The following is an 11746-nucleotide window of genomic DNA, read 5'->3' on the forward strand; positions in this document are numbered from 1 at the left end:
CTGCTGAGCAGGGAGCCAGACATGGGGCTCGATCCCAGGACTCTGGATCATGACCCGAGCCGAAGGCAGATGCTCAACTGACTGAGCCACCCAGGCGCCCTGGCCATTTATATATTTTCATCATAGAAATGTCTGTGAAGATCTTTGTCCATTTTTTAAAAACATTTTTGCCCATTTTTAATTGGGTTGTCTTTTCATTGTTGACTTATAAGAGTTCTATTTTTTGAGAGAGAGAGAGCTTGGGGGGGGAGGAGGGAGGGGAGATGTGGCAGGGTGGAGGGCAGAGGGAGAAGGAGAGGGAGAAGCAGACTCCCTGCTAAGCAGTCAGGGAGTCAGGGAGTGCGATGCGAGGCTTGATCCCCACACCCTGAGATCATGACCTGAGCTGAAGGCGGAGGCTTAACTGACTGAGCCACTCAGGCACCCCCTTGATTTATGAGTTCTTTATATATTTTAGGTACAAGTCACTTATCAGCTATATGATTTGCAAGTATTTCTCCCATTCTTTGGATTATCTTTTACACTTTCGTGATGGTATCTTTTGAAGCTCAGGTTTTTAATTTTGATTAAGTCCAATTCTTTGTTTGCCTGCACTTTTGTTGTCATATCTGAGAAGGCTTTGCCTCGCGCAAGGTCATGAAAATTTACTCCTATATTTTCTTCTAAGAAAAACTCTCATAGTTGTTTTTTTTTTTCCTAAGATTTTATTTATTTATGGAGAGAGAGCGAGAGAGCATGAGTTGGGGGGGGGAGGGGCAGAGGGAGAGGGAGAAGCAGATTCCCCGATGAGCAGAGAGCCTGACATGGGGCTCGATCCCAGGACCCTGAGATCATGACGCTTAACGAATGAGCCTCCCAGCTGCCCCAAACTCTGTCAGTTCTAGCTCTTACATGTTGGTCTGTAATCCATTTTGAATTAATTTTTGTGTATGGTGTAAGGAACAGATTCATTCTTAAGTCTGCTCAGTTCGCTCCCACACTCCACCCCCATGCTGTCCATGCATTTTCTTTGCTTAATGCAGACCCAGAACCTCTTTTACCTGCCTTTTTCTCTTGCTCTGCGACTTTAAAAATCTTTAGTAAATATTCCTGCTCTAGTGGGGCCTTTGGATAAATTTGCCCTTTGCCAGGCCTTTCCACCTCACGGAGAACAGGCAGAGAAGAAAAACCATGGTGTGAAAAAGGAGGAATAAGCATAGGAGTGAATCAGTTGGCACCTGTGGCTCTGTTCTTGCCCTTTTCCTCTCTGGTTTGAGGTCTTGCCTGGACTTCCGTGGTCTTAGGGTTTTTCAACACATTATGTTTTCTGATGGTGGCAGGTAACCCCTGATTGTCTGTGCTAGCCAGCCTACTGCTGAGCCACCCACGGAACTGCAGGACACATCAGGAAACCTGCATCCCTGCCCATGCCTCCTGCGTTCCTGTGAAGGTCACACAGGGAAGTAGAGGCTTCTGGAATCAGAAGTTCAGCAGACTAGAACTAGTGACTGAGTTTTCATCTCCAGTAGGATCAGTGTAGAGTGAATTCTCTGCTCCTAAATTTCTCACTCGGCTAGTTTAGCCTCCTTATTATTTATGCTGATGGCTCCTGGAGTTAATCGTGTGGATAACCCAGCAACCACTTACGGGATGTGAGCTGCAGCAGATTTCCCATCGAATACGTTGTATTTAGCGTGGTACTTGAATGAGTATGCATTCCGCAAGTGCACTTGTGCTGAAGGGAAGGGGGGTTGGCCCAGGATTGTGCTAGATGGTAGAGGACAGGCACATCTTCCTGCATCATTGCTTCATCATGACCTTTCATGCTTCCAAACTTGTAGTTACTCCCCTTTGTCTACCAAATAAAGTTTCTTCTTCTCTTCCTGCTACTTAAGCCTCTTTACAGGGCGCCTGGGTGGCTCAGTCGGTTAAGCGTCTGCTTTCGGCTCAGCTCATGATCCCAGGGTTCTGGGATCGAGTTCCATGTCAGGCTCCTTGCTCAGCAAGGGGCCTGCTTCTCCCTCTCCCTCTACCCCTCCCCAATGCTCGTGCTCTCTCTCGCTCTTACTCTCTCAAATAAATAAATAAAATCTTAAAAAAAAGACTCAACCGTCTGGTCTTAGCCTCCATAGCCAACTTTAACCTTTGTTCTCACCCTTCAGACCATGAGTCTTTGGCATGGTCACAACAGCTTTGCTGTCTCTTTTCTCTTTATCCTGGTGTTAGTCATACTTCCAGTCCCCTTTTTCTAGCCATCTGTCCCTCTAGCCAACATTTATTGTGTACCTACTATATGCCAGTCATCGTGCTAGGGGCATAAGCATGGATAAGATAGTCTCTTCCTTCTAGGGGCTCACAACCTCGTGGGAAACTGAAACATGTAAGCAAACACTTACCCAAGTGAGTGTACTATTTGGGATATAAAGATGCGCAGAGGAATGAGTAATTAATTCAACCTGGGGAAGACAGGGTAGCTCTCACAGAGGAAGTGTCATTTAGCCAGACCTTGGGTGATTCTCTTAGCTTTATCCTTTCTCCTATTCCTGCTGCCACAGTCTGTCACCTGAACTATTATAATGGCCCCATAAATGGTCTTACTGCTTCTGATTTTTGCCTTTTCCAATCCTTGCTTGCTTTTGATTCCAGGATGCCTTTCTGTAGCACCCCTTTGATCCGTACATCCCCACGTTTGAACCCGAGAGCATTTCCCGTTTCCTGCGCAGTCAAGTCCAGATTTTTATAGTGGACAAATCTAAGTTCAAGTCCAGGCTCTGCCCCTTATTATAGCTTTGGAACTTCTTTTCCTTTTCTATAAAATGAACAAAACCACTTTCCTTGCCGGTTATTAGGAGAGAGGCAAGGAAGGGGAACACTTCCTTAGTCACGGTCGCTGTCCAGAAGAAGGCTCACACTGCAGCGTATGCAGAGCCAAGGTGTGGGTACCAGACAGACCCAGGAGCGAATCCTGACCCTGCGCATCCTGTCTGTGTGACCCTGAGCAAGGTATCCTGGACTTCTTTTACAAAATCAGATTCATAACTGTTTATGTGGCAATTAAGGATTAGAAATAATAGCACAGAATATGTGATATCTATGGTATCTATAATAATAGAAAGGCCCAGCCACTTCTAGGTATTCAATAAAAAGAAGCAGCTGTTATTTATTAATATTGTTAACAGCCTAGGCCATTCACCTATCTTCCTGTGTTCTCTCCATCCACTCCTTAGTACTTTTTTTTTTTTTTTTTAAGATTTTATTTATTTGTTTGGCAGAGAGACAGCCAGAGAGAGGGAACACAAGCAGGGGGAGCGGGAGAGGAAGAAGCAGCCTCCCAGCAGAGGAGCCCGATGTGAGGCTCGATCCCAGACCGCCGCGTTCATGCCCTGAGCCGAAGGCAGACGCTTAACTACTGTGCCACCCAGGCGCCCCAACTCCTTAGTACTTCTGTCCTACCCCGCCACCCTCCAGACTGTCCCCACACACCGTACTTAAGCTGAGCAGTATACTTTTTTACAACTCTGAGGCTTGGTTCTGACTGTTGCCACTGCCTGGGATTCCCTTCCTCTGATTTTTTATTTATTTTATTTTTTATTTTTTTGAGAACGGCCATGCTAGGCCTTTCTCCCATGTATTTATTTCTCTTCAGCTTCCTCTAGCAAGCGGCTGACTCCCGCCGCCAGGCAACACCAGTTTCTTCATCTGTCTGTCCCCCTCCCTTTCTCCATAACTCCGTAGCACTCATCGCATGGTATCTTTTGCCGTCTGTTTTCCCAGCTGCACAGAGCCCGTGTCCTCTCAGTTTTGTCTCCCCTGCTCCGGCCCCGTCCTGGCGTATATCGTAAGGCCCTCAATGTACTGAGTAGAAGTAAACTGAATAGGAGTTTGGTGGCGTCTGAGCCAGGTCAGGAAAGGCCTTCAGTGCCAGGCTAAGGAGGTAGAACTTCACCCTGAGGTTGGTGAGGAGCCATGGGCGAGCTTAAGTGGGAGGGTAACACGATCTTGTCGTAGGTCCCTCCAGTGTCAAGTGCTCTTGGCAATAGCAGGAGAGGCGTGAGGTGCCCTGTTTCGAGCCTGTTGTGTGAGGGCCAGGAGTCTTTGTGACCGTATTAACCTCCCCCTTGGAGCCTCTGCTGTTCTTGATGTCGCTGTCCCTGTGTTTGCACTACTGGTATACCACTTGACTTTGAGTTTCTCCGTGTCATTGGTTCGTCTCATCTCCCCAGTAAGAGGATAAGCCTCCTACTCTTCTTGTGAGCGCAGTGTGTGCACCCCCCCCCACCGCGTGCACCCCGTCCTCCCTAACATAAAGTGAAGCATGTAGTAGTATCTTAGTAAGTGCTTGTCAATTGAAATTGAATAGAACTCTCTGGGGCTATAAAATTTAACACAACTAAAAAAAAAAAAATAGTACAGCTAATCCCTAGAGTGAATCATCTGCATGGTGCCCAGTGGAAATGAGGGGTGAGCCTACATAGTTCATATATATGGATTGTTCACCAAAAATGCTGTCAGAAGTTTCCTGCTATTGGGTTGTGTAGTCAAGAAGAGAGATGAAGGGAGAACTAAAAACTGGCCAACTTACAACCCTTTGAAGTAGGCTGAACCAGAAGTTACAGAGAATTAACGAATAGAGCATTCTTGAATAGCTCCCCTTAAAAGAATTCACCCTGGCCCGGCATCGCCAACCCTGTCAGGCAAGGGCTTCAGTCTTTTCAAGTTGTCCCAGCATCAAGCCTTGGCCTTGGCACCAAGTCTGGGTTTTAGACTAACGCAGAATCAATGAGTAGTACGTCCTGGAACATTCTGGTATAAAACAATGCTCTTTGAGCCAGTGCGGTGTGTTCTTTCTAGTGTGGAGGTATGAACTAGGAAGGGTAGGGTGACACAGGAGCCACGAACTTCTTCAGCTTCCGAGCCAAGCAATATATGCCAGGAAAAAGGAAGTGGGACAGCTCCCATGAATTGTTTCTGTTGGCAGGAAAACCAGGAAGTGGAATGGTTTCCTCCGTAGGCACACACTTCACAATCAGGTTCCCTTGTGAGCACCCCCTGGAATGGGAGCTGGTGTGGCTTTTGACGTGTGGCTGGTAAGCCAGTGGGTCTCGCAGACCTGGGTGCTGGGGATTTTCAGTGACCAGTTTGATGAATTTCCACAAATGTGTGTTTGGTCATGTAATTATCACCCCAAACAATATACAGAACATTTCTGTCACCCCAGAACACACCTCTCGTGTCCCTTTACAGTCCGCTGCCCCCAGCCAACCCAGGCAGTCTCTTACTGGATTTCTCTTACCGTAGATTCTCGTTCTAGGATTTCATCTAAATGAGCTCATACAGGATACACTCTGGTGTCTAGGCCCATCAGGTTTTGCCAGCAGTTTATTGAGTCCCTGCCCCACTGCCAACTTCTGCTGATACCCTGCACCCCCTTCCCCAGACATCTATGTGCCTGTGCCTGCCTTCATTTCCCCAGGAGCAAATTAGGTTTTTCACTGATCCTAGGAAAGTGTGGTTCCCTAGCCCAGATACTGCATTAACTCGAACTTCTTCCAGCCTCTGACATTTCTACATAAAAAAGGTTTGGAGCATGAAAGGGGCAGCAAATTAAATGCTGTTTCCCCCCATTTATGCTCCTAATGAGTCTCGGTTATTCCCTCTCTGCCACATGGGCCTCATTGAGATAATAGGATTTGCAAGGAAAGTCTCTGGGAGACATAAGGCTGTGCGTCCCCTCCCCCCCATCCATTAAGGCAGGCCTAGGGTTTCCTCTGTAAATCCTGAATGCATTAGTGGCCGCTGGGTTGAGGGTCAAATGTCAAATACTCCGCTGTGAGGGAGAGGACATCTGTGGCTAATTAGACCACTAATTGGCTAAGCTGGGGACAGAGGACAGGGTGCGCTCTCTCAGCTCTGTGCCAGTGGGAAGCCAGCTCCCTGTCAGCTTCCAGCTCCCTGAAGGGGGCTGAAAGCCAATGCGAAGGTCTGTTTGCAGTGGGGGGAAGGCACCCTGCCCCTTCTCGTCCAGTTCAGCCTGAGGCAGGACATGGCCTGAGGAGCTGGCCCTGTTTTAATCAGGAGGGCAAGAGCGAGCCAATGGCCAGGTGCCTACCTCTTCTTCTCACTTTAAATTGAACCCTTTTCTGTGGAGATGAGTCACACATCCACACAAACTCATCCAGCTTTTTTCCTACCCCCGCCCAACATCTTGAATGACCCGCGATTTCTATGGAGGTGTTAAATGGCCTCAGTACCCACATAGGTTGTGTGATGTTTATTCATTGATCCACTTACCGCTACATTTGACAAATATTTATATAGTCCCTGCCATATGCAAATCACGGGGCCAAGCACCGTGGAACCGCTAGAGACCAGTTAGGTCAGTAATAGGGTCTTGCCTCACTTATAGTCTGGCGAGCTCGTGAGGTTGATAAGCATTAACTACAATATGAGGGAGGCTGTGTGATGGCCAAAGGACAGGTACAAGCACTACTTCAGGAATTCCAGAGTGAGAGAGAACATTTATGGTCTAGAGAATCATGGAGAGCTTCATGGAGTAGGTGCCTTTTGAGCTGGAACTTATCACGTGGGGAGAATTTCAATAGGTGAAGATGAGGTTGGGAGCTTTGAAGAGAAGAGCAGAAATAAAGACGAAAAGGGAATCCACAGACGTATTTTTGGTGAGATGGTGGCATTCACGTGGCATCTTGTGTCTCTGGGGCAGGTGGCCTCCTGGCTGAGAACCTCACTTTCCCCCTCACTTTCCCCTTGCGTTGCAGATCAATGAGCTGAGCAGTGTCCCTGTGCCTGTCATGCTAATGCCAGACGACTTCAAAGCATACAGCAAGATCAAGGTGGACAATCATCTCTTCAATAAGTAAGTGGCCTCCTGAGCGGGCTCAGGTTTTGCGGGCATCCCTTTCCCGTGAGGCGGAGAGCTTCTGAAAACTCGCGCATGGCCGTGCCAAGCCGGCACCTGGCAGGGTGGACAGCGACACCTGGATTGCCCAGCTGACAAACTGGCTGGGAAAATGCAGTCATTATGTGCCTCTCCCCTTTGTGTCATTCTGTCATCTCCTTTATCTGCCTGCCTCCAGGGTCCCTCGGGGCGTGTGGCCCGGCCCTGGGTGATTCGTCTGGGACCAGGTTAGGTAGCAGTGAGTGGCTCACGAGCTGCGGGGTCTAGTGTGAGGCTGACAGCAGTGGGCCTGTCTTGATCTCCGTCTGAGGCAAGAAGCTGCCAGACGTGTTCCTAGCCCCGGATGCAGCCACGCTCCGCTCTCTCCCCACAGGGACGGGCATGTGAGCCAGAGGCTGAGCGTGGTGCCCGAGGGCGCTGTCCGCAGTAATTCCTCCCACTTCTGTCATTGTGGCCTCTGGGACGAACCCGGTCTCTGAAGGGCGTCTCAGGGTTGGAGCAGCCGGCTCACCTGGTGGAGGGTGGGGCCTGCTCTAAGCCCTTGGGAGGCCTTGCTTTCTCAGCCCACCGTGGGCCACCCCGCAAAGCGCTTGCTGCTCACCCCCTCCTTTCTGCACTCGCATCCCGGTGCCACCTTCCATGGCCCCCCACCATTGCCAGACTGTTAGCCTGGAGGGGAAGCTGGGTTTGAAAATATCCCTTCGTGGCTTCCTAACTTCTTATTCTAGAAGCCATCTGTCTTCAGAGCTAAGCAGCCACCCTTGTAGAAGAAGAACTTCTGCTCTGCTCTCCCGCCACTACCACACTTCACTTCACTGAGTTTTCCACACGTCGAGCAGTTCTGTAGGGTGTCCTGCCAATTCAGCCGATACCGTCTACCTGGACTTAGCATCGGGTCCCACAGGCTCAGTCCCACAAAGCTGCCCCCCTGTATTTAGATACCAATCGCATGTCTAGGTCGTCACCTGTGTTAATGACCAGCCTGCTGTGGGTCCCACATTCCCACGAGCCTCCCCCTTGGGTGGGTTAATTTGCTAGAGCGGCTCACAGAACCTGGGAAAACAGTGTATTCACTCAGCTGCGGAACGACCTCTCCGGTGCGCCACCCTCCCCACACCTGCACCTGTCCAGCAGCCTCCAGCTCCTGAGCCCTCCCCTCACCGCGAAGGCCTGATCGAGGGGTCATCGGCAATCGGTGTCAGGTTCAGCCTCCAGCCCCTCTCCCCTCGCTGTAGGTCAGGGGAGTGGGACTGAATGTTCCAACCCGCTCATCCTGGTTGTTTCCCCTGGCATCCAGCACCCATCCTTTGAGGCTTTCCAAAAGTCACTTTTTTTTTTTTTTTTAAGTAGGCTCCATGCCCAGTGTGGAGCCCAACGCGGGGCTTCAAATCATGACCCTGAGATCAAGACCTGAGCTGAGATGAAGAGGCGGACGCTTAACCGACTGAGCCACCCAGGCTCTCCCCACCTCAAAAGTCACATTATTCACATAAACTCGGATGTAGTTGAAAGGGGTTTGTTATGAATAAAAAAAAAGACATGTTTATTGCTCTTATGACTTCAGAAATTCCAAGGGTTCTAGTTGCTCTGTGCCTGAAACAGGGATGAAGACCACATATCTATTTCTTACTGTATCACAATATCACACCCCCCAAGGAAGGAGAGGCAGCCCTTGGCCCTGAGGCAGGAAAGGGGGTGGCTGTGTTGCAGGGCTCAGGGCTCTGGAAGGGGCATCGCACCACAGCCTATTTCGGGGCCCACGACCTCTGGTGGAGTTCCACCACCTTGACATCTTGGCCTGAAGCAGAGCACCCCATCTCTTCTTTTATCTTTCTTTATTCCTTTTGTCCTCTCAACAACTGTTGATGTGCTAATTGTTAGACTGTGGTGCCGTTTACTAGAAGAAGGGGACAGGAGGCAGAGGAGACCCCTGACTTCATGAGAAGCCACTGCTGTTTATTCCCTCGAAGTGTGTCATCCTGGAGTGTAGTCAGGGGCGCGTGTTTCTCAAAGGGAGATCCCAAGCAAGGGGACCATTGTAAAGATGGGGGATCTGGAGGAGGCCTCCCTTCGCAGCCATTCTCTCCCCTCCTTGGAGTCTGTGGCTTACTGACCAGGGAGTGGGAAGGGTGGAGATTGGTGCCAGCAGCCCACAGACAAGGCTTCCTGGAAAGACGGGACCCCAGTCAATTGACTGAGGACCTCTTCAATCCAAAGCACACTCGTCCTCTACCCCGAGGGAAGCCCAGGCTTTCCTGGACGTAACCATCTCAGGACGTGTTGATAGAAGTGTCCTCAGAGGACAGGGTCCCTTGGTTGGGAAAGGCCTCTCCTTTTAGCCTTCAGACAGCCGGCCGCCTCACCTGGGGGGGGGGACCCCGTGTGCGAGCGCAGCGCTTGTGCGGCAGGGCCGACACTCCGTCTCGCTTCTCGGCAGGTGAGGTGTTTTCCCTGTACGTTTTGTCAAGAGAGAACATACACTCAGAAAAAGTACACAAATCGTAAGGATACAGCTCGACTCATTTTTACAAAATGAACACGGATGCAAAGTTTTAAAACTCTCACAAGCTCAGCATCACCAGGAGTGTTTGTTAAAAGTGTTGATTTCCAGACTCCTCTCCAGAATTTCTGGGGCCTAGAAACCTACATTCTGAGTGCTGCAGATTGTTCAGATCCCAGTGACCCGTGACCCAAACCCGGAGAAGTTCTGATGTGAGAAGGAGATGGGCAAGGAGGGGCTCACGAAGACATTTCTCTGCTTTGCCCTAGGGAGAACCTCCCCAGCCGCTTTAAGTTTAAGGAGTACTGCCCCATGGTGTTCCGGAATCTCCGGGAGAGGTTTGGGATTGATGATCAGGATTACCAGGTACGGGGTGTCCTTGCAGAGTCGGGGTGTCCTTGCAGTGTTGGGTGTCTTTGCAGAGTCAGGGTGTCCTTGCAGAGTCGGGGTGTCCTTGCAGAGTTGGGGTGTCCTTGCAGAGCTGGGGTGTCCTTGCAGAGTTGGGTGTCTTTGCAGAGTCAGGGTGTCCTTGCAGAGTCGGGGTGTCCTTGCAGAGCCGGGGGGGTCAGGGGGCCACAGGACAAGGAAAGAGTCTCCCATTCTTGTGCTCCGTCTTCCTGTCTGTCCTGTCCTGCTCCAGCCCGGTGGTCTCTCCCCTGGTGCCAGCAGGCTCCTGGAGGGGTCGGGGCCCAGAGGTGCCAAGTGCTTCTGAAGGCGCCGGCAGGCGCAGGCTCCTCTCCCTGGGAGGGGCTGCCGAAGCTGCTTCATCTCAGTCTGACATCCCCCGTCTAGGCCGAAGAACCTCCGTAGTTTGACTTTTTTAAAAGAGAGAATCGTTGCCAGCAGGTGATGAGGCCTCTTAAAGCAGATAAGACAGAGTAGAAAAGGAAGGAAGACTTCCAGGGTCTTGTAACTTCCAGGGTAGTGTAACTGTGGCAGGTATGCGCCTGCCTCCTTACGGTGTCCCAGCCTGCTCTGGGAAGGTTCCAGTCTGCTGAAGGAAGGGGGCAGGTGTGGCCGGCGACTGCCCCCTCCTGGGGCTGAGAATGCTGCCTTCGGCCTGCCGGGAGCATTTGGCCCAGTCTCAGGGACATTACAGTCTGACTCCTAGTCTGTGGGTTCTGTTACTGCTCCACCTAGCACCTTCCACGGACCTTCTTCCCCTGGCAGACAGCCTGCTGGTGACGGTGGGAGGATTTGCCACTTCACGTTGCTAGCAGTAAGAAATACAACTGACTTCCGGTTGTCAGGGGGGAGGGGGCGGGGGGAGGGAAGGAGCGTACAGCCTAGTGAAATCTAAAACGGATGTCCACATCTTTTAAAATACTATAACCCTCCGGGCGGGGTCCTCGTAGGCCTTTCACGGAGTAGTAGTTCCTGAGGAGTGGCGGGGCCCCGCTCCTCTCCCGTCCGCTCCGGAGGACGGCCTGCAGAGACGCCATCCCCAAGAGGCGGGCGCGGGGACGCGGGAGGAGGAGATGCCAGGGCCGGACCGCTCACGCCTGTGCCTGAGCGGCACTGGGAGGTGCCTCCAGCCCCCTCTGTGAGGACCGAGCCCGGAGCTGAATCATGACCTGATTGGAGCTGGAGGTTTTCTGAAAACTCTTGCCGCTGTTGCAACCCCAGGTTTCGCGGGACATCTTCCTTCCGCTGCGGCTCCTTCCCTTCCCCTTGGCGCTCTAACCACATCCTCTCTGTCTGCATTTTTTTCTCCGATAACCTTGCGGGCAAGTGATTGTGCTCACGACTGAAAGAGGCAGGGCGGGTGGTGTTCAGGGAGGAGACCAGCGGCGTGGAGCGGGAGGCTGGGAGAGGGAGGCCCTCAGCTGTGAAGCCTACTTGACATTTCTGGATGGGGGACACCCTGTTTTGGGGGTGCCCTTTTAGAGGGCGCCTCACTACTTCAGACTTGAGTCTTCCCTGCGAAGGTGGCGCTCTCCTTCCCCCAGGGTCTCGCGAGGAGGCACTGGGTGAGGGCAGAGCGTCGAATCCTAGGTAAGAGCCGAGGAGAGGGCTCGGAGGGGAGGCATTTCTGCGAGCAGATCCCCACGTGTGTCTGCTGGGGACCAGGGACAGCTGGGGCCTCCTCTCCGCCTCGCCTTTCAAAGGTCTTCTCCCGGCCTCTGCCTGGTGAACTCATCCCTTTGGTTGACTCACACCTCCCCCCCACCCCGTCTAGAGGCTTCTACTGCTCTCTGATCCTAGTGGGAATGGGGCCTCGAGGAGGAGCAGTGGCAGAGCCAGAAACGTTCCCCAGAACTGCCTCATAGCTCTGCGCAGACAAGCAGGAGTTTGAGGTGAGGGGAGAGGGGCTGGGCAGAGAGGCGAGGAATACCTGCCCGCTTTGGGAA

At 51.6% G+C, this 11746-nt stretch overlaps 1 protein-coding gene across 2 annotated transcripts in view; it reads left to right on the forward strand.

Moving 5' to 3' along the window:
• PIP4K2B (phosphatidylinositol-5-phosphate 4-kinase type 2 beta) overlaps positions 1–11746 on the forward strand; it is a 28861-nt gene that overhangs the window by 3630 nt on the left and 13485 nt on the right. Inside the window, exons 1-3 of one of the 2 annotated variants that reach the window (XM_040640719.1) lie at positions 2341–2982; positions 6756–6853; positions 9665–9761. In XM_040640719.1, the coding sequence (XP_040496653.1) occupies positions 6789–6853; positions 9665–9761 (162 nt within the window). In that variant the 5' untranslated portion in view covers positions 2341–2982; positions 6756–6788. Of the gene's footprint in view, positions 1–2340; positions 2983–6755; positions 6854–9664; positions 9762–11746 lie in introns of those variants that run through there. The other variant, XM_040640718.1, reaches the window with a different exon arrangement.

The sequence above is a fragment of the Ursus maritimus genome, unplaced genomic scaffold (assembly GCF_017311325.1).
Source record: "Ursus maritimus isolate PB19 unplaced genomic scaffold, ASM1731132v1 scaffold_24, whole genome shotgun sequence".
NCBI lineage: Eukaryota > Metazoa > Chordata > Mammalia > Carnivora > Ursidae > Ursus > Ursus maritimus.